Raw genomic sequence first — 27559 nt, forward strand, 5'->3', positions numbered from 1 at the left:
CACCTCCACTTTCATATTAAAAAATGTATAGCAGAACTACAAGCTCACAACGGGTCCTGTTGTGAGATTGTAGTTCTGCTATTTCCGCTGCAGGACACTCTTGTACAAAGAAGTGGGACATTAACTTAAAACATTGACAACGGAGATACAGGGTTTCAGCAATGACATGGTGCTATAAGAATTCAGGGTTATACGTGCCAATAAATTAGTAAATGGTGGAATTTAACAAATTAAAACCGGGAAAGCATACTGTCATTTTAGATTTTAGCCATGGCTATTCAAAAACAGTAACGTGCTGTGAGCTTGTAAATGTGCTAAGTGAATCGGCCTCAGGTTAACTACTAAAGGTGGTGCTTTGTATTTAGACTCTTGTGAGGACTCAGATGGCGGCCATCGAGTCATTGGAGAGACAGCTGAGAGCAGCCAGCAGCAACAACACTGCACTGCAGAGACAGCAGGCTCAGCTCATGGAGTCTGTTAACACTCTGATTACTATGGTGGCTAGCACAACAGGTAAGGATGTCAACACACACACGCACACACGCACACGCGCACACTCACACACACACACACACACACACACACGTGCAGATAAACACACTAGTATGCATAAATCCAAGCCACATACAGTACACGCATACAGAATGTCATTTTTACATGTGTGGCGAAATTGTGTGTGTGTGTGTGTGTATGTGTGCGTGCAGGGCCTCCGGTTGGGGGTCAGAGGTGGAGGGACTGTGCTGAGGCGTACAAGGCAGGACACTCCCTCAGTGGTCTGTACCACATCTACATAGGAAACATGACAGAGCCCATACAGGTACTGTACTGTATACCGTCTGGCTACATGTTCCCTTGTACACACAGGTGATAATCATTTCATTTAAATAGATGCTATTTTATGTCTTAGCACAATTCCTGGACCACTTACGCTGATTTAGTTTGACGTCCTCAATTAAACATACCTAGACCGATTGCCAGGGGTTGACAATAAGGTCTCAGAAGCACTTGCCGTCGGGCAAGTCATGTTCTATTTGCACACAGGTCTTGCCCACTTGTGCAAAAAGGAACGTTCTAAAATAATACGTACATTTTGAATTACCGCTAAATGTAACACTTTTTTTTACTTTCTACTTGCGTGAAAGTAGAAAGAAAGGGCTGCGTGATAAAAATGTCATAGGCCTACCTTCCCTTTGAGACATGCAGAAATTGTCACCAATGTGGCTTGGCTAAAAATGCACAGTCATAGTCCAAAACACAGAGCTGTGGAATTGTGGGGGAACAAATTATTCGTATTAATATATATGGTCTTACGTCTATAAGTGTGTGTCCTATAATATGAAGGTGTACTGTGACATGGAGACAGCTGGGGGTGGATGGACGGTGTTCCAACGACGAGTCAATGGCAGCGTGGACTTCCAGAGGTCCTGGATGGAATACAAGATGGTGGGCATCCATCTTCTGTCTCTCATGTCCTCTCTCTGCATGTCTCTTTGTCCATCTCTCTATCTCTTTGTCCCTCTCTCTTTGACTCTGCCCTTTCTCTTATCTCTGTCTGTCTGTCTCTGTCTGTCTTCTTACACCAAAGGTCCTCAAACTATGAGTCGGGAACCCAAGTGGGGTTGCGGTCACACACTGACAACTGACAATAAAAATGTATCCTTCCTTTGAAAAATATAGCCTTTGAATCCCTTTTTTTTTATGTTTTTCTTTTATTGTCTTTTTCTTTTGCAGGTGCTGGCAACAGATTCAATTCTGTAGCTTTCAAGCTACAGACACAATATCACACGACGCCTTGTGTAATTGTTGATCGGCTATTTTCATCCTTTTTCTACACTCTTTGAATCTTGACCCTGACTACCACATATTAAAATAAAAAACGAAAACTAATAAACTAAAATAAGTTTTTTTAACTAGCTTTAAAAAAATAATGAAAACAATTTTTTTGTTTGTTGAAACAGGACAAACGAAGTATAAATGTAACCTCCGTCCGTCCTGCAGGGTTTTGGGGATGCGTCCGGTGAACACTGGCTGGGTAACGAGCTGCTGTACCAGCTGAGCGTCCAGGGCCAGTATTCTCTGCGGGTGGAGCTGAGGGACTGGGAGGGAAACAACGCCCACTCCCACTTCGACCGCTTCAGCCTGGCCAGCGAGAGACAGCAGTACCGGTATACTGTCATTGGGCTATTTAGACCAGTGGTTCGCAAAGTCTTTCATGTCAAGGACCACCAAATTGACATTTATTATAGCCCTTTTGAAAATATATGATAAGTGAAGAATGTTATGGCTCTAGCAGTGATTCTCAACCATTTTAATTTCAAGGACTCCCAGTTTGACATGCATTAGTAATATGGGCCCCATTTAATGGCATTTCTATCTCTGGGATCCCAATTTATATTGTAAAATCAATGTTGATTTAACTCTGAGAGTGTACGAATAAGGGTCCATTTGGTTCCATTTGTACACTCTCTGAGTACAGAACCATAAAGGTCCATTTGGTTCCTATCTAACCTAGGGACCCCCTGAAACTCCCTCAAGGACCCCTGGGGTCCCTGGACCCCACTATGAGAACCAATGATTTAGAGTGGGATGGGCATGTCGTTGCTATCGAGCAGGAGCCTTGAGTGTCCAAAACTGTGACTTTTCAGGAAATAGGGAAAAGGAATAACTTGTGTTCAGTGGATCCATAACTACGTCCATGTGGTTATTATTTTAATCACAAGCTGCAGGTTAATACTTTTCATCGGTTCAATATTTATGATTTTGAGGTATACAGCAGTACCATGCCTGGGTTAAAAACGTCAATAATGGATGATCATGAGACACACGTCCATCGTGGTCCAGTAAGGTGTGCTAAGGACGTAAGGTCTCCATGATATCAGTCATCTACTGTATAATCCTATATGACTTCAGTTATTTGGGCAAGGTGTTCGGCTGTCAGCCTAACCCCAACACTATTGGCATAATTACAGTTTTAACAGTATGTGGCCTACTTGGCACTGTGTGCAAGAAACTTGGTTCAGCGATTTGCCCCAGGTTAGCCACACACACACACACACACACACACACACACACACACACACACACACACACACACACACACACACACACAAAATGAAAATAAAATACAGTTTAGAGATTAATTACTTCTGGCTCATACTTGTGTATTATCTAATGGTTTCCATGTTGATGTATTAATCGGGCCCTTTAAAGTATAGGTAGGTAGCTCCACTGAGATTAGACATGCCTTTGTATAAAGGATTACCGTAAAAACATTAATGTACTTTACACAATGTGCTGTGTCATGTCCAGATAATTACACACATCACAAGAGCAGAATAATTTGCACAGTATACAATCCTATAACAAAATGGAAATGGGTTACATTTGTACTCCAGATTTTAAAGTGTAGACCATTTATGGTCTACGTCAGTGGTTTTCAACCTTTTTCACATCAAAGGCCCATTATTTATTGGGCATTTGAGCCACGGACCACCATGTGATGAGATTTAGCCTCTCAGACCCAAAACGTAGAATATTTTGTTGTCGTTGGATAAGATTTTGTCCACAATTCCATGCTGTGTTGATGTTGGTAGTAGGAGAGATGACAGGCAAACGTTGATCAGATGTTTAACAATAATTTAACTCTTGAGAGTGTAAAATTAAACCAAATGGTTTCATTTTACACAGTTAAAGATCCATAAGGGTCCATTTGGTTACCAACTCTCCATCATTTAGCTGGGGACCACCTGGAATCCCTTCAAGGACCACTGGTGGTCCCAGGACCTCTGGTTGAGAACCACTGGTCTACGTGTTTCTGTTGGGCAGAATATCAATCAATATCTCCATCTCTTCCAACGTTTCATGTTTTTTGAGGGGCACTAGCCCCTCCAATGAATGGCTTTCTGAAATTACGTCATAGGCCAGCCAATTCTATGGACTTTTAATGTTATTTAGGGTAGTAAATGACAATGTAAGACATCATCTCACTGATATATACATCTTGTAATACATTTATTTCATATTTCTCAAACATGAGAACATTATGCCCATCATGTTGATGGATATGTTACCCATCCTAGACAATGGACCCACATATATTTCCTGAAAAGTAACAGTTTGAAATCGATGATTTACAGTTACACAAACAAATACAGATGTTGTCTTGTAAAACAGACAAATCCACTGAATGTGAAAGATGACAGTGTCCTCCTCTCTGTCTCGCGGTGTCCAGGTTGTATCTGCGAGGCTACAGTGGAACAGCGGGAAAGCAGAGCAGTCTGGCTGCCCATGGCACTGGCTTCAGCACCAGAGATCAAGACAACGATAACTGTGACCACTGCAAATGTGCTCTAATGCTCACAGGAGGTAAACACTGTACTGTACTGTACTGTAAAAATGTGAAAATGATAATGCTTGATACTGCATAATAGTCCTTTAAACTCAAAGGGACGTACGGGGAGAGAAACAGGGAAACTGAGGAAAACGATGTTGGTGCACTGTGGTAGTGTGGTCTGCTGTTCTCCGGTATGGAAATACAAGGACACAGTGTGGTGTGACTGTCTGTCAGAAGTGTTCATTTCACTTTAATTACTTTTCCCATCGCCTTCATTTTCAGACAAAACATTCACAGACTTGCAGTGAGTGACCTGGGCCAGAGTACATACAATCCTCAGTGTTCATTTATGCACTTGTAACTCTTGTACAGAATAATGTAACCTTACTTTTGCACATTCTCAGACTCACATTTCGATCCATTGTGAACTTGCTGACCCCTGAAAGCTCTTCAAGGACCCCTGATGGTCCCCAGGCCCCACTTTGAGAACCTCTCTCTCTCTCTCTCTCTCACACACACACACACACACACACACACACACACACACACACCTGCACGTTTGTCCACCAGAGGGTGCTGAAAACACAAAATGAAACTTAATTGGGCTCAAACACACTATCAGCAGGCAGGGGCATAAAACGCCTGTCCTATAAGAAGGAAAACCGGACTATTGCAAGTAACAGAGCCAAATCTACTGTTCGTAGGCTGCGGAAATGGCACGACATTGAACTGCTTCTTTGCTCACAGTCTGATAATCAGTTGTTGGATTTCAGATGGTTTTATCATTAGAACTTTGAAAAGTCTTTCCACTTTACTGTATCCTCCCTTCAATTTTTCATCCTCTTCCTCTCTCTTTCTGTCTCTCAGGTTGGTGGTTCGACGCCTGCGGCCTCTCCAACCTGAACGGCATGTACTACACCGTGGGCCACAACATAAGGAAGCTCAACGGCATTAAGTGGCATCACTTCCGAGGTCCCAGTTACTCTCTGCGCTACACTGCCATGATGCTACGGCCCTACGACTTCTGAAAACTACGCTTCCGGCCCTGTGCACACCCCTGGAAGAGTTCCCACACAGAACATTAAAAACCCAATTTATTCTGGGATGGTACAGCCCTCTGACGATCCATACAAGTTCTAAAGGCACCCCTGCAACTACACTGCTTATGGTATGGTCTTCGAGGAAGCGTTCTAATCTGTCTAGGTGTGACTTCCTGCATCCACAGTCCACCGTACCGGTGGATACTGTAATTACAAGTAAGTGTTGCGACATGCCACACAACAACATTGGTTTTGCGAAATTGTGAATCAGCCTTTTGAGCTCTGACGTCCACGACCACGGGGCAGGAGGCGGCAAGGACTCCATCTTGAAAATGAGGGTATGTCAATGAAAGCGTTGCAGTTGTCATTAATGACCCAGCAACTAGCGCTATAATTCTCCTCCTGCTGCAGAAGAATTTTCATTCCACTGAAGTCTTTCACACATATATATGCGTTTTGTAAATTATGGTCCATTCATTTTTTTATTTGATGATAAAGCAGGGAATGCTTTTGGGGCTTGTGATTGGGTCTGTAGAACCCTCGCTCCCCTTCACACCAATAGTACTCTGGGTTTGGTGGCACTCGTGGACATTCTTTCAAAACGGGTCTGTAGAAACCGATGGGTGAAAGTCCCTTCGTCCATATTTCTATGCTATGGGGCATAATGGGGGTGAAAACATTTTGAACAAGGACATCAAAAGCTCACGGCTTCTAGCACTGAAATGATGGCACAGACACACATATGACTTCAGAACAACGCACTGATACTCTGCCATGATGGTATAGGACTTGTAACAACTTTCTGAAATACTGCACAGTAAGGTCCTGTGTCCTTTTTGGATGATGGTATGGTGGTCCCATGATAGCCTTTAACCAATCTTCTCTAAACATTAGATCCCCAGGAACCACATTTGTGAACAATATTATACAATACTCGGACCAAATGGGAACCATAATGAGTTGTGCATATGCTTTCAGTTTCTTCTATGGCCTGTCTCCTGCCTTTCTGCACTGAATGTGGAACAGAACCACTGGAATGTTCAAGGACACTAAAGGACAGTGATGTTTCCATTCTAAAGGAAGCTGGACAGTTTGGACATTACGCCGGTCAATCATTCTTCAAGCGGATTTAATTTTTAGTAGATAAACATTGTGCAGGGTTTGAAAGTGAAGTATCAATGCATGAATCACCCACTTTCCTTTATTGACACATGCACCCTGCTCGCAGTCCCACAGATAGAAATATTGCATCCCCTCGATGGCAATGAAGAAGCATCACATAGATAGTAATCATAGTACACACACACATACTGTAGAATGCCATGAAACACAAATGTGATGAAAAATGAGAACACATACAGAAATGTGTTCATTTTTCCAACTGTCCACACGTTTAAAATATCCAGTCATTGCTACTATTACTGTTACAGACAGAAGAAATGAAGAAGAAATGCGTTCTGGTAAATCAAGTTTTACCAAGGGTAACTGGACTAAGCATCAGATACTTGTTTACAGCCAGGCCCACATGGAGCATTTCATGGTAGTGGTTCAATGCCTTGTCCAAGGGCACTTCAACGGTGGTAATTTTAACGTGTCGGATCGCTGATTCGAACTGGCGACCTTCCGGTATCTAGACCGCTCCGCAATCCACTCGGCCACCGCTGCCGCAGTAACAGCAGTTTGTGATGGAACTGGATTGTATTTGCTCGTACGCATACAGTACGTGTGCTTGCATGAATGTGTGGTATGGATTTTTTTCCTCTCGCATGATGACATAAACAAGGTTGTTGTTATATTGATTACTCGTGTTTTTACGTTTTAGAGAGACCAAAGAATCCAATGACATTAACACACATTAATTAATTTGCAATTCAATGGCTATCTGTGTGTGATAATGTTTTCTCCATCCGAGACCGCAATGCCTTCAATGATGCCAAGTGTGATTTGAAATATGATTTCACACCTTGTTCATACCGTTGTGCGATGGAGTAGTAATTCATCTTTGTGTTCTGAAACAAGTTATTTCGCTTGCGCTTTGTATCACGTGACATTCCGGGTTATTCTTTTTTTGTATGAATCTATAACATGCTGCCACATTCTGTATGTTACATTGAAGATATGTTTCTCTTTTGGTCTTAAAAGATGCACTTTATGAAGAGAGTAGTGAGGTACATATATAGTGGTTAATCTTTGCTTTCATTGTTTGTAGTATTGTAAGATGCGTTAAGAGAGGTAGAGGTTTTTGTTTTATATATATATATATATTGTCTATGTGGAAGAAAATCTGTCCTGTCAAGTGTAAGCAGAAGTACAGTATGCAGTTTTATTTTGTATAATAAAATAAAATGTATTCAAACCAATAAATGTTGTCTGACTCAGCAGGCGAGGGCTAAAGGCTCATATGGCTACCGGTACTTTTCACTGGCGAACAAAAATTACCTTCGACTACCTCAACAACAACAACCTCTGTTGAAAATACAGTACATGATTTAAACTACATCAAGAGATCAGCTGCAGCTTCCAATAATAAGAAAGAAAGAAAGATGAATAATGACGTGGAGGAATGTACAGAGGTGTTCCCATGAAGCCATTCATATGAACCAATACAGCTACTCTGTTTACAACTCAACAACATCCAACGTCACAACACAACACTTTTTTGAGTTGTGCTAACTGCTCCAACATGTGACATTGTGTGTTTGGGTGTCTATTAGTCGGTATCAGCATGGTTACTGTGGTATAGACCCACATGTGAGACCATGTGGGTCTATACATGATCATCATACATCATCGTGATAAAAGGCACCACTCACTTCACATGGGTGTCATTTGTTTTCAACATACACAGCCTATGTGCATGTAGCCTGTCACAACCTTCATCAACAACAACAACAACAACAGGCACACTGTAGATTCACACCAGCCTTCAACAGCAAATAAATCAGGTTCCTACCTTGAGATGTCTTCTTCTTGGCTTCATCGTGAAGGCCGGGGTCAAACTTTAGAACTCATCGTAGAGCCTTGTCTCTGTCTAGTTCATCTTTGGACGAGCCCTACAGCGGTGTCTTCAGTCATCTCCATCCTCCATATACATCAGGCTAACTCACCAGTAGCCTACTTTTCTCCCCTGCATCTTTCTCTATGCTCTCGTGATCGATGCCCGTGTCTTCACTCCCATTCACCATATTCACATTTCACATGGTGGCCATGTTGCACTTGACTTACATTAAGTCATACTTAAAGTGCCACCCGGGGTGGCATTTCCTCCCAACCCGCAAATATGACGTGCGAGCAAGATGGCCTGTTTAGCGCTGCACACATAGCATTCTGGTGTAGCCAATCCAGGGATCTTTTGTAAGGCAGGCTTTATAGGTCCAGCATTCACAGCCGTATGAGAACAGATTATAGTTGCTGAGAATAAGCTGAGCTTCATAAGGCATGGAAAGTTGGATCGAGTTACGAATATACTGGAGATGCTATTCAGAGTCCTCGATTGACGCACATTCCTCACTTTAAAGGTTTGTTGTTCTATGAGCCTAAATTTAGTATTTAAAGTAAATGATTTATGTTGTCATTAAAGGTGGATTGTCCGGGAGGGTGTTATAACCTCAGTTTGTTGTCATCGGGGTCATCACCTTGGCTCTAGTACCTGTGTACATGACTCCTACGGTTTGGAAAAGAAAGAAAGAAAGAAGGTCCGGGCCACCAGCGTGGTGGCCCGGGCACACCCTAGGCTGCAATGCCAGCCTGACAGAGTGTCAAGGGTTTGAATTAGTACGATCCTGATGACCTTTGCTGCATGTCACTCGGACTCCCCATCTCTCTCCCAATTTCCTGTCAAGTCGCAGTGGCGTTAGTTTCATATTAGTTGATAAAGAATGATATTCAACCACAGACCTACTGTATATAGGGGCCAATGGCCAAACAAAGCACTCTCTATTATGATTACTAGAAATAGTAATAATAACTATATTCAACATTTTCTAAACCATCCCTATTCTCAGGTGAAGATTTGTTGAAAATAGCTCAAAAACACGTCAATGTGATGCGTTGTGAGCTTGTAGATTTGGTGCAGAGAGAAAGGAGCGGAGAGCCCTGGGGGTCCCCTCGTCCCACTATGTACACTAGTTCAAAGACAGATTGGTCTGTTGATCTACTGCAACTGTACTCACCCCAGTGCCCACTAGGTGGGAGCAGAACCTTTTTTAAGGATGTAGAATACAATAGAAGCTGACAAGATCCTCGACTTCAATGGTTCTTAAAGTGGCGTCTGGTGACCTCCAGGGGTCCTTGAGGGGGGTTCCAGCGGGTCCCCAGCAAAATGGTTATCAATTTAACTGCTTTATATCCGAAAAGTGTTAAGTGAGGGGCGCTCTTATCATCGTACATCATCATGACCTAACGTAACATGTCGATTTGTCGTCGTTTGTGTAGGACGAAGTTTGTGGACGGACACTAAAAGGTGGATAGCGCCCCTCAAAAAAGTCTTGAAAATGTGTAAAATGCTCCTCAAAAATAGAGTGGCTATTTGTGGGGGGCAAAGTCTTGAAAATGTGTAAAATAATAATAGCCAATATTGTCTGCTCATTTCTTTCTGTCATCACTTACTCACTTAAGTAAAGTGTTACCATTTCACTTGTTTAATCTGCATGGATTTATTTCTCTATATCCTGATTGGATAACACAACTGGCCTGAGTACCCCCCCCCCCCCCCCCCCCCCACACACACACACCAATTTCCACTGACATGAATAGCGGAGGGGGCGGAGCTTCGCGCCAGATCAGTCTCTCCTTTTAATACTCTATGGGTAAACCCCTCCCCCTCGCCAGATTTATACACACACCCGCATGCGCACGCGCACACACACCCTCTCAGCCTCTTGCACCAGCACCACAGCTCATTACGATATTCACAAATCACATTCACAAACAAAATACGGAGGTAAGATCAGGTCTCAGACAACAACGAACGATTTAAATAGGCCTATTGTATCCTGACTAGATTTAGCTTTACAATCATTTCCCAATAAAACAATAAAGGTGAAATAAAATGACACAAATCAGCTATTCCATGTAAATAGAGCAAAGAGCCTGCCTCGCCTACTCCCATTGAAGTGACAAGAAATGTTAAGACTTTCATTAAAATGGGTGGAGAAAAGAAAAAGGGAATTTACTGCATCAACAGTACCTTTTCCCCCCTTCTCATATGAAATGACACCTCTGAAAGGGCTGGGTTTAGATCATAGAGTAGATATAAAAGAGACGATGAGGAAGCAGCAGAACTTAAGAAGGTAGAAGGACTGACACAGCTGGACCAAAGCAGTGGAACACAACACAATCCAGCAGCCTGCCAACATGAGACTGCTGCTGTTCATCACTCTGTACACAATGACAGGTAAATAGCCTTACTATAGTACTTACTCTCACTTTACTAAGAATTTAATTTAACTAAACACTACACATGTAATGTATCCATTATGGAAATAAATAAAAAACTGGGTACTTGAATGTGATTATTAAATTAATCCAAAATCACAGATAAAACAAATCTTGATTTGTTTAATTTTATTTTAAATGCAGGTTACACATTTGGGGGAAATGTGTCACTTATATCTCCACCAAATTGGCTTGGAATAATATAGAATATCATAGAACTGATAGAAGCACACAAATTATGCAATTCTCAAAATTGCAATGAAGATGAAATGTAAGAAGATGAACGTTTATAATGATAAAAGATGAAAAAACATTTTTATTAACATTTTGTTTATTCATTACTGACATATTTACATTTGAATCAGCTTTAATTAAAAATAAAAAGTTTGAATTGTAATTGTGTTAACATTCATAGGCCTACATTAGCTGGCCTACATACTGTGTAATACATTTAGTAAAACCGTAGGTTTACTATGCGAGTAAAGACAATAGTCTTAATGTTTTTATTTGAAAATAATAAATGGTCAGGGGGGATGTGAAACAAATAGGATAATACTGTAGGCTATATCCTGAAACCCTTGACCATGCAGTCACTTTAGTCTTGAATATGTGGACGAGCAAAACCTTCTATTTTTGTCCTACACAAACATTAAATTCCTATTGACAATGAATGGAGAATGTACGACATATGTGGACGAGCTCACACGACACATGCCATGTTGTGAGCTTGAAGATTGGTCTTAAATTGGTTAAATTGTTCCCCATTTTACTGGGGACCCCCTGGAATCCCCTTCAAGGACCCCTGGAGGTCACCAGACCCCACTTTAAGAACCATAGATATTTAAAAATATAGATAGCTGTTGTATCACTGATGATGAGTGAACTGGTTCGGACGTTAACAATAACACACCCTGATTTATCTTATCCTAAACAGCAGGCTGTGGCGTTTCCTTCAAGGTGAAGGGGTGTCCTGGTGGATCTGTCATGTTCACATGCAATTGCAGTCAAGCAGAGAAGGCAATAGATGAAGTACAACTCTGCAGACGAAAGATGACGACGGACCCCTGTGAACCTGTGAACAGTACAACAAGTAAAAACAAAAAGTGGAATAATGACATATTCTCGTGGTCTCACGACACAAAAGAGCTCCATGTGGCCATCAGACATCTTCAGAAAGACAGTTGGATCTATGAGTGTAATTTTCCTCTGAACAGAAAAGTAATTGTGGAAGTGGACATAAACGATGGTAAGAGACATTAAATTCATCAGAAACTATGTAAAGAATCTTTACAGAGCAATAACATCGCACTGAATAACTATTAACTCATTATATGAACATTTGTTTTACCTCCAGTTGCTTTCATGTTGATCACACAGATTTGGGGTTATAGAATAAGGAACATTGTAAATTAAATAATGTCTCCTTTTTTCATTCACAGAGGCCCAATCATGCCCATCACCAATCAAATCCAATCAAATTGCCCTGAAAGAAAAAAATAAAATAAAAAATACCACCATCACCTGCCGCTATCCAGATGGCTTTAAAAACAACCTCAAGTACATCTGTAAAGGAGACCATGTACAGAATTGTAAAAAATTCAGCCTCTCTCTGTCAAGTGAAAATGATGTCTTGAATCTTAGCATCAGTAATGTGAAGACCAACAAGGGGTTGTACTGGTGTGGGGTACAGGCGACTGACAACACCTCCAGCGTACTGATAGAAAACATCCATCTACAAAGTAAGTGGCAACGCTTGTACCATTTTAGCTCTGATTTATTTGGACACGGGCGCCATGATGAAACTGAGTGAAATTATCTGGGGGTGGATGGCACAAAATCCAACAACAAACCGTAGTGGTTGTAGGAACTCCCAAATAGTTAGTCCCAAATTAGTTCCCACTAATAATAAGAAGGGTTTATCAAGTATCGTTCCTGAGTAGGCCCGGACACTTTGTTTGTATTTAAATAACAATAATCAATTATATCAAATGGTGTAACATTGTGATAATTTACAAAGCTTTATGTTAATCACTATGTCACATTCTTTCTACCTTGTCTAGTTGTAACATCCTTTGAAAAGTCAGCTGACTTGGGACATAATTTGTCTTTCTGGTGTGATGATGGAAATGACCCAAAGGGGCTGAGATTCATCTGTAAAGGAGAAGATGCATTCAACTGTCACCGTGTTTTAAACAACACAAAGCATCACATAACACATGTCAACGTGACCAAAGGGAGGTTCTCCATGGAGGGTAAAAAACAAAAGATAAATGTCTATATCAGCGATGTGAGAGCGGAGGATGCTGGGACATATTGGTGTGGCAAGGAGGATTCTGAGGGAACTGAATTCTACGGCAGATGTCAGCTGACTATAGGTATGTTATCACAATGTGTACCTGCATTTTGTCCCGTCAAAGTTCAAAAGATTAGGTGTTTCTTGTAATACACACGTACTGTATGTATACAGCTTGTAGCAACATTGTAGACAGTGAAATCATTTACTTTGAGCTTCCTCAACATGGCGGATAAAACACAATGTGCATTATATTCATCCATTCACATGATGTGCTGCAGACTAGCCAACACTCAGGACTCCTGAATCACTGCCCTCCACCCTCCTAGCATCAGGGTGCTAGTGTGTTGTTAGCTCCACTGTCACTTAAGTAGTGGTGGCCCTCTTTTCCTTCCTGGCAGTGCCCTGGGTTGGCTGCCACAGTGACAGTTTGCTTGCCACCAATACCGGGTGCCTGACACAGTGCCCAGACATCATTCTTCTCTCTCGGACCTTGTCCTTGACCCGTGGCACGTGGTAGGTCCCCATAGAATAGAGGCCCATTCACAGCTGAGTAAACCATGCAAGGCATCAACCTGCTCATCGGGAGCAGTTAGCGGTTCAGTGTTCAGGATCAAACAGGGAACCTATGGTTTCCCAAGCGGCCACTCTACCCCCTGATCCACTGCCATTATTGTAATCTATTTTATATTGAGAATCCCAACATAAATCCCTATGTAAAACAAATTAACAACTTAGGATGTCCCTGCATCGAGATGGAGATCTTGCATTGTTCTGAAGTTCTACAGATCTACAAACTTATCAGAATACAGTTTTTGTGTCGAGGGGGAAATGGTCAAATGGAGGGGGCTAAGTACAGACCCTTTGGTGACACCGGTTAACAAAGCATAACGTGTATGTGTTCTGAAATTAGCATCATTTTAACCTTTTGTGCATGGTTTAAAGCACCGTGTTTAAAGCACCGTGTTTGCAGCCTACTGTGATGAAAAAGAAGGGTTTTCCGCACACTGTGTATCTGCTCCCAGGAAACTTTATTAAGTAACAACGTTTGACCCTTACGGCTCTTCGTCAGGTACCTGATGTAGACCTGACGAAGACCCGTAAGGGTCGAAACGTTGTTGCTTAATAAAGTTTCCTGGGAGCAGATACACAGTGTGCGGACAACCCTTCTTTTTTATTGTACAATGTACTTTTTTATTTTTTGTTCAGCACCTGTAGAAAAATATGTGCGTGCTTCCTTTTGGATCCTGTCTCTGCAGCCTACTGTGAGTCATAACATTTGATGCAAACTTGCAAAGTGTTGAAACAGCAGGCCAACAGGTGTTATCTCTGCTCTCATCCACAGTGCTGCTATTTTTGACCACAACCACATCCTCGTGCCAAGCAATGTAGTCAACATTTTCATATCTGTAGTTTGTGTTTTCAGGTACCAGTAATCACCAGACTATGGCTGTATGGCAGACCGTTGCTATAGTAGCTGTGTCTGCCAGTTTACTGCTGTTGCTTGTGGTCGCTGTAACACACGTCTGCAGACGTAAGTTTCCATCTGTGCACGCACGCACGCACGTACACATACTCACAGCACTATTTCATTTTTCATACATAACTATACTTTAGCTATAACTACTGTATATAGCACCCTAGCAGTTCTTCCAGCTTGTCCCTTTTATGCCCATGAATGCTGATGATATCAATATATGCCCATATATGGGAATCCCACCTTTTGTGCCCATAATAATATGGAGCTGACTGATTTGATTGCGCCTGATGCCATGACGACAATGTTAAATATAGGAAATAGCACCATTTGAGTTTTGTACTTTTTTCATTTTACACAGTTAAAGATCCATAAGGGTCCATTTGGTTACCAACTCTCCATCATTTAGCTGGGGACCACCTGGAATCCCTTCAAGGACCACTGGTGGTCCCAGGACCTCTGGTTGAGAACCACTGGTCTACGTGTTTCTGTTGGGCAGAATATCAATCAATATCTCCATCTCTTCCAACGTTTCATGTTTTTTGAGGGGCACTAGCCCCTCCAATGAATGGCTTTCTGAAATTACGTCATAGGCCAGCCAATTCTATGGACTTTTAATGTTATTTAGGGTAGTAAATGACAATGTAAGACATCATCTCACTGATATATACATCTTGTAATACATTTATTTCATATTTCTCAAACATGAGAACATTATGCCCATCATGTTGATGGATATGTTACCCATCCTAGACAATGGACCCACATATATTTCCTGAAAAGTAACAGTTTGAAATCGATGATTTACAGTTACACAAACAAATACAGATGTTGTCTTGTAAAACAGACAAATCCACTGAATGTGAAAGATGACAGTGTCCTCCTCTCTGTCTCGCGGTGTCCAGGTTGTATCTGCGAGGCTACAGTGGAACAGCGGGAAAGCAGAGCAGTCTGGCTGCCCATGGCACTGGCTTCAGCACCAGAGATCAAGACAACGATAACTGTGACCACTGCAAATGTGCTCTAATGCTCACAGGAGGTAAACACTGTACTGTACTGTACTGTAAAAATGTGAAAATGATAATGCTTGATACTGCATAATAGTCCTTTAAACTCAAAGGGACGTACGGGGAGAGAAACAGGGAAACTGAGGAAAACGATGTTGGTGCACTGTGGTAGTGTGGTCTGCTGTTCTCCGGTATGGAAATACAAGGACACAGTGTGGTGTGACTGTCTGTCAGAAGTGTTCATTTCACTTTAATTACTTTTCCCATCGCCTTCATTTTCAGACAAAACATTCACAGACTTGCAGTGAGTGACCTGGGCCAGAGTACATACAATCCTCAGTGTTCATTTATGCACTTGTAACTCTTGTACAGAATAATGTAACCTTACTTTTGCACATTCTCAGACTCACATTTCGATCCATTGTGAACTTGCTGACCCCTGAAAGCTCTTCAAGGACCCCTGATGGTCCCCAGGCCCCACTTTGAGAACCTCTCTCTCTCTCTCTCTCTCACACACACACACACACACACACACACACACACACACACCTGCACGTTTGTCCACCAGAGGGTGCTGAAAACACAAAATGAAACTTAATTGGGCTCAAACACACTATCAGCAGGCAGGGGCATAAAACGCCTGTCCTATAAGAAGGAAAACCGGACTATTGCAAGTAACAGAGCCAAATCTACTGTTCGTAGGCTGCGGAAATGGCACGACATTGAACTGCTTCTTTGCTCACAGTCTGATAATCAGTTGTTGGATTTCAGATGGTTTTATCATTAGAACTTTGAAAAGTCTTTCCACTTTACTGTATCCTCCCTTCAATTTTTCATCCTCTTCCTCTCTCTTTCTGTCTCTCAGGTTGGTGGTTCGACGCCTGCGGCCTCTCCAACCTGAACGGCATGTACTACACCGTGGGCCACAACATAAGGAAGCTCAACGGCATTAAGTGGCATCACTTCCGAGGTCCCAGTTACTCTCTGCGCTACACTGCCATGATGCTACGGCCCTACGACTTCTGAAAACTACGCTTCCGGCCCTGTGCACACCCCTGGAAGAGTTCCCACACAGAACATTAAAAACCCAATTTATTCTGGGATGGTACAGCCCTCTGACGATCCATACAAGTTCTAAAGGCACCCCTGCAACTACACTGCTTATGGTATGGTCTTCGAGGAAGCGTTCTAATCTGTCTAGGTGTGACTTCCTGCATCCACAGTCCACCGTACCGGTGGATACTGTAATTACAAGTAAGTGTTGCGACATGCCACACAACAACATTGGTTTTGCGAAATTGTGAATCAGCCTTTTGAGCTCTGACGTCCACGACCACGGGGCAGGAGGCGGCAAGGACTCCATCTTGAAAATGAGGGTATGTCAATGAAAGCGTTGCAGTTGTCATTAATGACCCAGCAACTAGCGCTATAATTCTCCTCCTGCTGCAGAAGAATTTTCATTCCACTGAAGTCTTTCACACATATATATGCGTTTTGTAAATTATGGTCCATTCATTTTTTTATTTGATGATAAAGCAGGGAATGCTTTTGGGGCTTGTGATTGGGTCTGTAGAACCCTCGCTCCCCTTCACACCAATAGTACTCTGGGTTTGGTGGCACTCGTGGACATTCTTTCAAAACGGGTCTGTAGAAACCGATGGGTGAAAGTCCCTTCGTCCATATTTCTATGCTATGGGGCATAATGGGGGTGAAAACATTTTGAACAAGGACATCAAAAGCTCACGGCTTCTAGCACTGAAATGATGGCACAGACACACATATGACTTCAGAACAACGCACTGATACTCTGCCATGATGGTATAGGACTTGTAACAACTTTCTGAAATACTGCACAGTAAGGTCCTGTGTCCTTTTTGGATGATGGTATGGTGGTCCCATGATAGCCTTTAACCAATCTTCTCTAAACATTAGATCCCCAGGAACCACATTTGTGAACAATATTATACAATACTCGGACCAAATGGGAACCATAATGAGTTGTGCATATGCTTTCAGTTTCTTCTATGGCCTGTCTCCTGCCTTTCTGCACTGAATGTGGAACAGAACCACTGGAATGTTCAAGGACACTAAAGGACAGTGATGTTTCCATTCTAAAGGAAGCTGGACAGTTTGGACATTACGCCGGTCAATCATTCTTCAAGCGGATTTAATTTTTAGTAGATAAACATTGTGCAGGGTTTGAAAGTGAAGTATCAATGCATGAATCACCCACTTTCCTTTATTGACACATGCACCCTGCTCGCAGTCCCACAGATAGAAATATTGCATCCCCTCGATGGCAATGAAGAAGCATCACATAGATAGTAATCATAGTACACACACACATACTGTAGAATGCCATGAAACACAAATGTGATGAAAAATGAGAACACATACAGAAATGTGTTCATTTTTCCAACTGTCCACACGTTTAAAATATCCAGTCATTGCTACTATTACTGTTACAGACAGTAACAGCAGTTTGTGATGGAACTGGATTGTATTTGCTCGTACGCATACAGTACGTGTGCTTGCATGAATGTGTGGTATGGATTTTTTTCCTCTCGCATGATGACATAAACAAGGTTGTTGTTATATTGATTACTCGTGTTTTTACGTTTTAGAGAGACCAAAGAATCCAATGACATTAACACACATTAATTAATTTGCAATTCAATGGCTATCTGTGTGTGATAATGTTTTCTCCATCCGAGACCGCAATGCCTTCAATGATGCCAAGTGTGATTTGAAATATGATTTCACACCTTGTTCATACCGTTGTGCGATGGAGTAGTAATTCATCTTTGTGTTCTGAAACAAGTTATTTCTTTGTGTCTTGCGCTTTGTATCACGTGACATTCCGGGTTATTCTTTTTTTGTATGAATCTATAACATGCTGCCACATTCTGTATGTTACATTGAAGATATGTTTCTCTTTTGGTCTTAAAAGATGCACTTTATGAAGAGAGTAGTGAGGTACATATATAGTGGTTAATCTTTGCTTTCATTGTTTGTAGTATTGTAAGATGCGTTAAGAGAGGTAGAGGTTTTTGTTTTATATATATATATATATTGTCTATGTGGAAGAAAATCTGTCCTGTCAAGTGTAAGCAGAAGTACAGTATGCAGTTTTATTTTGTATAATAAAATAAAATGTATTCAAACCAATAAATGTTGTCTGACTCAGCAGGCGAGGGCTAAAGGCTCATATGGCTACCGGTACTTTTCACTGGCGAACAAAAATTACCTTCGACTACCTCAACAACAACAACCTCTGTTGAAAATACAGTACATGATTTAAACTACATCAAGAGATCAGCTGCAGCTTCCAATAATAAGAAAGAAAGAAAGATGAATAATGACGTGGAGGAATGTACAGAGGTGTTCCCATGAAGCCATTCATATGAACCAATACAGCTACTCTGTTTACAACTCAACAACATCCAACGTCACAACACAACACTTTTTTGAGTTGTGCTAACTGCTCCAACATGTGACATTGTGTGTTTGGGTGTCTATTAGTCGGTATCAGCATGGTTACTGTGGTATAGACCCACATGTGAGACCATGTGGGTCTATACATGATCATCATACATCATCGTGATAAAAGGCACCACTCACTTCACATGGGTGTCATTTGTTTTCAACATACACAGCCTATGTGCATGTAGCCTGTCACAACCTTCATCAACAACAACAACAACAACAGGCACACTGTAGATTCACACCAGCCTTCAACAGCAAATAAATCAGGTTCCTACCTTGAGATGTCTTCTTCTTGGCTTCATCGTGAAGGCCGGGGTCAAACTTTAGAACTCATCGTAGAGCCTTGTCTCTGTCTAGTTCATCTTTGGACGAGCCCTACAGCGGTGTCTTCAGTCATCTCCATCCTCCATATACATCAGGCTAACTCACCAGTAGCCTACTTTTCTCCCCTGCATCTTTCTCTATGCTCTCGTGATCGATGCCCGTGTCTTCACTCCCATTCACCATATTCACATTTCACATGGTGGCCATGTTGCACTTGACTTACATTAAGTCATACTTAAAGTGCCACCCGGGGTGGCATTTCCTCCCAACCCGCAAATATGACGTGCGAGCAAGATGGCCTGTTTAGCGCTGCACACATAGCATTCTGGTGTAGCCAATCCAGGGATCTTTTGTAAGGCAGGCTTTATAGGTCCAGCATTCACAGCCGTATGAGAACAGATTATAGTTGCTGAGAATAAGCTGAGCTTCATAAGGCATGGAAGGTTGGAGTTACGAATATACTGGAGATGCTATTCAGAGTCCTCGATTGACGCACATTCCTCACTTTAAAGGTTTTGCCCTGTCATGTTGTTCTATGAGCCTAAATTTAGTATTTAAAGTAAATTATTTATGTTGTCCGGGAGGGTGTTATAACCTCAGTTTGTTGTCATCGGGGTCATCACCTTGGCTCTAGTACCTGTGTACATGACTCCTACGGTTTGGAAAAGAAAGAAAGAAAGAAAGAAGGTCCGGGCCACCAGCGTGGTGGCCCGGGCACACCCTAGGCTACAATGCCAGCCTGACAGAGTGTCAAGGGTTTGAATTAGTACGATCCTGATGACCTTTGCTGCATGTCACTCGGACTCCCCATCTCTCTCCCAATTTCCTGTCAAGTCGCAGTGGCGTTAGTTTCATATTAGTTGATAAAGAATGATATTCAACCACAGACCTACTGTATATAGGGGCCAATGGCCAAACAAAGCACTCTCTATTATGATTACTAGAAATAGTAATAATAACTATATTCAACATTTTCTAAACCATCCCTATTCTCAGGTGAAGATTTGTTGAAAATAGCTCAAAAACACGTCAATGTGATGCGTTGTGAGCTTGTAGATTTGGTGCAGAGAGAAAGGAGCGGATAGAGCCCTGGGGGTCCCCTCGTCCCACTATGTACAGTACACTAGTTCAAAGACAGATTGGTCTGTTGATCTACTGCAACTGTACTCACCCCAGTGCCCACTAGGTGGGAGCAGAACCTTTTTTAAGGATGTAGAATACAATAGAAGCTGACAAGATCATCGACTTCAATGGTTCTTAAAGTGGCGTCTGGTGACCTCCAGGGGTCCTTGAGGGGGGTTCCAGCGGGTCCCCAGCAAAATGGGGATCAATTTAATTTAAGTGAGGGGCGCTCTTATCATCGTACATCATCATGACCTAACGTAACATGTCGATTTGTCGTCGTTTGTGTAGGACGAAGTTTGTGGACGGACACTAAAAGGTGGATATAGCGCCCCTCAAAAAAGTCTTGAAAATGTGTAAAATGCTCCTCAAAAATAGAGTGGCTATTTGTGGGGGGCAAAGTCTTGAAAATGTGTAAAATAATAATAGCCAATATTGTCTGCTCATTTCTTTCTGTCATCACTTACTCACTTAAGTAAAGTGTTACCATTTCACTTGTTTAATCTGCATGGATTTATTTCTCTATATCCTGATTGGATAACACATCTGGCCTGAGTAACCCCCCCCCCCCCCCCCCCCCCCCACCAACTTCCACTGACATGAATAGCGGAGGGGGCGGAGCTTCGCGCCAGATCAGTCTCTCTCCTTTTAATACTCTATGGGTAAACCCCTCCCCCTCGCCAGATTTATACACACACCCGCATGCGCACGCGCACACACACCCTCTCAGCCTCTTGCACCAGCACCACAGCTCATTACGATATTCACAAATCACATTCACAAACAAAATACGGAGGTAAGATCAGGTCTCAGACAGCAACGAACGATTTAAATAGGCCTATTGTATCCTGACTAGATTTAGCTTTACAATCATTTCCCAATAAAACAATAAAGGTGAAATAAAATGACACAAATCAGCTATTCCATGTAAATAGAGCAAAGAGCCTGCCTCGCCTACTCCCATTGAAGTGACAAGAAATGTTAAGACTTTCATTAAAATGGGTGGAGAAAAGAAAAAGTGAATTTACTGCATCAACAGTACCTTTTTCCCCCTTCTCATATGAAATGACACCTCTGAAAGGGCTGGGTTTAGATCATAGAGTAGATATAAAAGAGACGATGAGGAAGCAGCAGAACTTAAGAAGGTAGAAGGACTGACACAGCTGGACCAAAGCAGTGGAACACAACACAATCCAGCAGCCTGCCAACATGAGACTGCTGCTGATCATCACTCTGTACACAATGACAGGTAAATAGCCTTACTATAGTACTTACTCTCACTTTACTAAGAATTGAATTTAACTAAACACTACACATGTAATGTATCCATTATGGAAATAAATAAAAAACTGGGTACTTGAATTTGATTATTAAATTAATCCAAAATCACAGATAAAACAAATCTTGATTTGTTTAATTTTATTTTAAATGCAGGTTACACATTTGGGGGAAATGTGTCACTTATATCTCCACCAAATTGGCTTGGAATAATATAGAATATCATAGAACTGATAGAAGCACACAAATTATGCAATTCTCAAAATTGCAATGAAGATGAAATGTAAGAAGATGAACGTTTATAATGATAAAAGATGAAAAAACTTTTTTATTAACATTTTGTTTATTCATTACTGACATATTTACATTTGAATCAGCTTTAATTAAAAATAAAAAGTTTGAATTGTAATTGTGTTAACATTCATAGGCCTACATTAGCTGGCCTACATACTGTGTAATACATTTAGTAAAACCGTAGGTTTACTATGCGAGTAAAGACAATAGTCTTAATGTTTTTATTTGAAAATAATAAATGGTCAGGGGGGATGTGAAACAAATAGGATAATACTGTAGGCTATATCCTGAAACCCTTGACCATGCAGTCACTTTAGTCTTGAATATGTGGACGAGCAAAATCTTCTATTTTTGTCCTACACAAACATTAAATTCCTATTGACAATGAATGGAGAATGTACGACATATGTGGACGAGCTCACACGACACATGCCATGTTGTGAGCTTGAAGATTGGTCTTAAATTGGTTAAATTGTTCCCCATTTTACTGGGGACCCCCTGGAATCCCCTTCAAGGACCCCTGGAGGTCACCAGACCCCACTTTAAGAACCATAGATATTTAAAAATATAGATAGCTGTTGTATCACTGATGATGAGTGAACTGGTTCGGACGTTAACAATAACACACCCTGATTTATCTTATCCTAAACAGCAGGCTGTGGCGTTTCCTTCAAGGTGAAGGGGTGTCCTGGTGGATCTGTCATGTTCACATGCAATTGCAGTCAAGCAGAGAAGGCAATAGATGAAGTACAACTCTGCAGACGAAAGATGACGACGGACCCCTGTGAACCTGTGAACAGTACAACAAGTAAAAACAAAAAGTGGAATAATGACATATTCTCGTGGTCTCACGACACAAAAGAGCTCCATGTGGCCATCAGACATCTTCAGAAAGACAGTTGGATCTATGAGTGTAATTTTCCTCTGAACAGAAAAGTAATTGTGGAAGTGGACATAAACGATGGTAAGAGACATTAAATTCATCAGAAACTATGTAAAGAATCTTTACAGAGCAATAACATCGCACTGAATAACTATTAACTCATTATATGAACATTTGTTTTACCTCCAGTTGCTTTCATGTTGATCACACAGATTTGGGGTTATAGAATAAGGAACATTGTAAATTAAATAATGTCTCCTTTTTTCATTCACAGAGGCCCAATCATGCCCATCACCAATCAAATCCAATCAAATTGCCCTGAAAGAAAAAAATAAAATAAAAAATACCACCATCACCTGCCGCTATCCAGATGGCTTTAAAAACAACCTCAAGTACATCTGTAAAGGAGACCATGTACAGAATTGTAAAAAAATCAGCCTCTCTCTGTCAAGTGAAAATGATGTCTTGAAACTTAGCATCAGTAATGTGAAGACCAACAAGGGGTTGTACTGGTGTGGGGTACAGGCGACTGACAACACCTCCAGCGTACTGATAAAAAACATCCATCTACATAGTAAGTGGCAACGCTTGTACCATTTTAGCTCTGATTTATTTGGACACGGGCGCCATGATGAAACTGAGTGAAATTATCTGGGGGTGGATGGCACAAAATCCAACAACAAACCGTAGTGGTTGTAGGAACTCCCAAATAGTTAGTCCCAAATTAGTTCCCACTAATAATAAGAAGGGTTTATCAAGTATCGTTCCTGAGTAGGCCCGGACACTTTGTTTGTATTTAAATAACAATAATCAATTATATCAAATGGTGTAACATTGTGATAATTTACAAAGCTTTATGTTAATCACTATGTCACATTCTTTCTACCTTGTCTAGTTGTAACATCCTTTGAAAAGTCAGCTGACTTGGGACATAATTTGTCTTTCTGGTGTGATGATGGAAATGACCCAAAGGGGCTGAGATTCATCTGTAAAGGAGAAGATGCATTCAACTGTCACCGTGTTTTAAACAGCACAAAGCATCACATAACACATGTCAACATGACCAAAGGGAGGTTCTCCATGGTGGGTAAAAAACAAAAGTCAACAAAAAACATAAATGTCTATATCAGCGATGTGAGAGCGGAGGATGCTGGGACATATTGGTGTGGCAAGGAGGATTCTGAGGGAACTGAATTCTACGGCAGATGTCAGCTGACTATAGGTATGTTATCACAATGTGTACCTGCATTTTGTCCCGTCAAAGTTCAAACGGTTAGGTGTTTCTTGTAATACACACGTACTGTATGTATACAGCTTGTAGCAACATTGTAGACAGTGAAATCATTTACTTTGAGCTTCCTCAACATGGCGGATAAAACACAATGTGCATTATATTCATCCATTCACATGATGTGCTGCAGACTAGCCAACACTCAGGACTCCTGAATCACTGCCCTCCACCCTCCTAGCATCAGGGTGCTAGTGTGTTGTTAGCTCCACTGTCACTTAAGTAGTGGTGGCCCTCTTTTCCTTCCTGGCAGTGCCCTGGGTTGGCTGCCACAGTGACAGTTTGCTTGCCACCAATACCGGGTGCCTGACACAGTGCCCAGACATCATTCTTCTCTCTCGGACCTTGTCCTTGACCCGTGGCACGTGGTAGGTCCCCATAGAATAGAGGCCCATTCACAGCTGAGTAAACCATGCAAGGCATCAACCTGCTCATCGGGAGCAGTTAGCGGTTCAGTGTTCAGGATCAAACAGGGAACCTATGGTTTCCCAAGCGGCCACTCTACCCCCTGATCCACTGCCATTATTGTAATCTATTTTATATTGAGAATCCCAACATAAATCCCTATGTAAAACAAATTAACTTAGGATGTCCCTGCATCGAGATGGAGATCTTGCATTGTTCTGAAGTTCTACAGATCTACAAACTTATCAGAATACAGTTTTTGTGTCGAGGGGGAAATGGTCAAATGGTAAGTACAGACCCTTTGGTGACACCGGTTAACAAAGCATAACGTGTATGTGTTCTGAAATTAGCATCATTTTAACCTTTTGTGCATGGTTTAAAGCACCGTGTTTAAAGCACCGTGTTTGCAGCCTACTGTGATGAAAAAGAAGGGTTTTCCGCACACTGTGTATCTGCTCCCAGGAAACTTTATTAAGTAACAACGTTTGACCCTTACGGCTCTTCGTCAGGTACCTGATGTAGACCTGACGAAGACCCGTAAGGGTCGAAACGTTGTTGCTTAATAAAGTTTCCTGGGAGCAGATACACAGTGTGCGGACAACCCTTCTTTTTTATTGTACAATGTACTTTTTTATTTTTTGTTCAGCACCTGTAGAAAAATATGTGCGTGCTTCCTTTTGGATCCTGTCTCTGCAGCCTACTGTGAGTCATAACATTTGATGCAAACTTGCAAAGTGTTGAAACAGCAGGCCAACAGGTGTTATCTCTGCTCTCATCCACAGTGCTGCTATTTTTGACCACAACCACATCCTCGTGCCAAGCAATGTAGTCAACATTTTCATATCTGTAGTTTGTGTTTTCAGGTACCAGTAATCACCAGACTATGGCTGTATGGCAGACCGTTGCTATAGTAGCTGTGTCTGCCAGTTTACTTCTGTTGCTTGTGGTCGCTGTAACACACGTCTGCAGACGTAAGTTTCCATCTGTGCACGCACGCACGCACGTACACATACTCACAGCACTATTTCATTTTTCATACATAACTATACTTTAGCTACTACTACTGTATATAGCACCCTAGCAGTTCTTCCAGCTTGTCCCTTTTATGCCCATGAATGCTGATGATATCAATATATGCCCATATATGGGAATCCCACCTTTTGTGCCCATAATAATATGGAGCTGACTGATTTGATTGCGCCTGATGCCATGACGACAATGTTAAATATAGGAAATAGCACCATTTGAGTTTTGTACTGTATTCCAATAGTTTTCTCCCTTTTCTTCTCTTCCCTGTCTCTATTCTCTCTGTCACTCATGTGTTGTTCTTGTTGTGCGTTCTGTTCCAGGAGCTGTGGCTTCAAAAAACACAAAGAATGCAGCAGCCAGGATGAACCGGGAGGTGTGTGTGCGTGTGTGCGTGCGTGCGTGCGCGTGCGTGCGTGTGTGGGTGTGTGGGTGTGTGGGTGTCCGTCCGTCCGTGCATGCAAATGCCATAAGGGTTAGGGTAGAACCTGTCAGCAGTGACAACACACAAAAATGGCATAATGACTAAATTGGAGAGTAAAAACAACAAAGAAAAAAGTTAAATAACATATTTATGAGGCCCAAAATATTTGCACTATAGAAAACCACGTTTGGATCCCAATCTATCGGCGTTGCAATCCCGCCCTCTCGAGAGACCCGGAAAATAAATCCCCGTTCATTTTCCTCATAGACTTTTCAGAAAGTATTTATTTAAATACGTTTACGCCGCAGACAAAGCCAACTCTTGTCGTGACAAATCATGACAATAAACACAATGTTTTGGGCCAAACAAAGAATTGGAAAGTAGGAAAAAAACGGCAGGTTACAACACTTTTTTTGTTGTTTTTCTTCTTTGTAATTATTTGTTTGGTCCAAAATATTGTGTTTGTTGTCATGATTTGTCACGACTCCAGTTGGCTTCGTTTGACACCTAAAAGGTCTTTAAATAAATAGCCTACTTTTGAAATGTCTATGGGAAAAATTCATTGGGATTCATTTCTTGGGCCTGGCGTCGTCATGAAAGGGGGCGAGACTGCGACGTTCTATAGTCAGACCTGTGTTTTGAATGTTGAAGATGTCACATCATATACTGTATGTCAAGGCTTTCTGTTCAGACAAGAGTTTGTATTCTTCCTCAGAGCCTTCATGAGTATGAGGAGATACCGCAGAGCCCCCTAACAGCCGACGCAGGAACAGCGACTCCCATTGCCTCTGTTTACATCACAGCTCCCACAAACATCACAGCTCCCACAAACCAGTATGGCGTTCTCCACTACAGCACCACAGCTTTTCAACGCAGCTCTGATGAAGTGGGACATGGCACTGATGCAGACGTTTTTACAGGCAACCAAAGCCCAACATGGTCTGCTGCCAGTTGCCCTACCAGATGGGATGACCCTCTGAATTCTACTGTACCGTCAACAAGTAACTATGTGGTGAACATCACTGTCTCTGTCAAACACAACTGAGTACAGCTGAGGCGAGAGACATGTGAGAGAGAGGTGAGGGGTGGTGGCAGGGAGAAAGAGCACCATTAACATCCTATATAAGGCAAAAATGTCAAACTTTCATTATGCTTTAAGTAGCATGTGACATGTCAAACTAGGTGCTTTTCATGATTCTGGGGATAAAAACAGCCGTTTTAGGAGTGGTTTTTGTGCAAAACAAATGCTTGGAATGCATTCAGAATCATGAAAAACCCCTAGTTTGACACATTTGTCACATGCTACTTTAAGCATAAGGAAAGTTTGACATTCATTTTTTTAGGATGTTAATGGTAGGGTCACATATAAACCCATATAAAACAATTGCTCAATATCGACAGCCGGTCAGCAGTGGATTCATGAATGTATGTATATAGACAATA

General features: G+C 41.7%; 3 protein-coding genes and 1 long non-coding RNA gene across 4 annotated transcripts in view; all 4 read left to right on the forward strand.

The window, feature by feature from the left end:
• Nucleotides 1-7606, forward strand: part of angpt4 (angiopoietin 4) — a 69420-nt gene extending 61814 nt beyond the window's left edge. Inside the window, exons 5-10 of the mRNA XM_080777529.1 lie at nt 366-513; nt 705-817; nt 1342-1443; nt 1999-2165; nt 4232-4365; nt 5201-7606. Coding sequence (XP_080633655.1) covers nt 366-513; nt 705-817; nt 1342-1443; nt 1999-2165; nt 4232-4365; nt 5201-5361 — 825 coding nt within the window. The 3' untranslated portion in view covers nt 5362-7606. The remainder of the gene's footprint in view (nt 1-365; nt 514-704; nt 818-1341; nt 1444-1998; nt 2166-4231; nt 4366-5200) is intronic.
• Nucleotides 7607-10632: 3026 nt separating this feature from the next.
• LOC308333593 (polymeric immunoglobulin receptor-like) lies at nt 10633-13388 on the forward strand (the record flags this gene model as incomplete). Its single annotated transcript, XM_080790052.1, has 5 exons — nt 10633-10768; nt 11747-12055; nt 12249-12548; nt 12870-13169; nt 13384-13388. The coding sequence occupies exons 1-5, from the start codon at nt 10729-10731 to the stop codon at nt 13386-13388; spliced, it is 954 nt and encodes a 317-aa protein (XP_080646178.1). The 5' UTR covers nt 10633-10728.
• A 1172-nt stretch (nt 13389-14560) lies between these two features.
• Nucleotides 14561-27207, forward strand: LOC308328257. The gene is made up of 3 exons (XR_013965281.1): nt 14561-14636; nt 26016-26068; nt 26832-27207. It is a non-coding gene; the product is annotated as an uncharacterized lncRNA (long non-coding RNA).
• Nucleotides 21709-24399, forward strand: LOC308325829 (polymeric immunoglobulin receptor-like; the record flags this gene model as incomplete). Its single annotated transcript, XM_080778535.1, has 5 exons — nt 21709-21767; nt 22746-23054; nt 23248-23547; nt 23869-24195; nt 24395-24399. The coding sequence occupies exons 1-5, from the start codon at nt 21728-21730 to the stop codon at nt 24397-24399; spliced, it is 981 nt and encodes a 326-aa protein (XP_080634661.1). The 5' UTR covers nt 21709-21727.
• Nucleotides 27208-27559: the final 352 nt, after the last annotated feature.

This window comes from Protomyctophum bolini (assembly GCF_963924005.1).
Source record: "Protomyctophum bolini genome assembly, chromosome: 2".
In the NCBI taxonomy this organism is placed as follows: Eukaryota; Metazoa; Chordata; class Actinopteri; order Myctophiformes; family Myctophidae; genus Protomyctophum; species Protomyctophum bolini.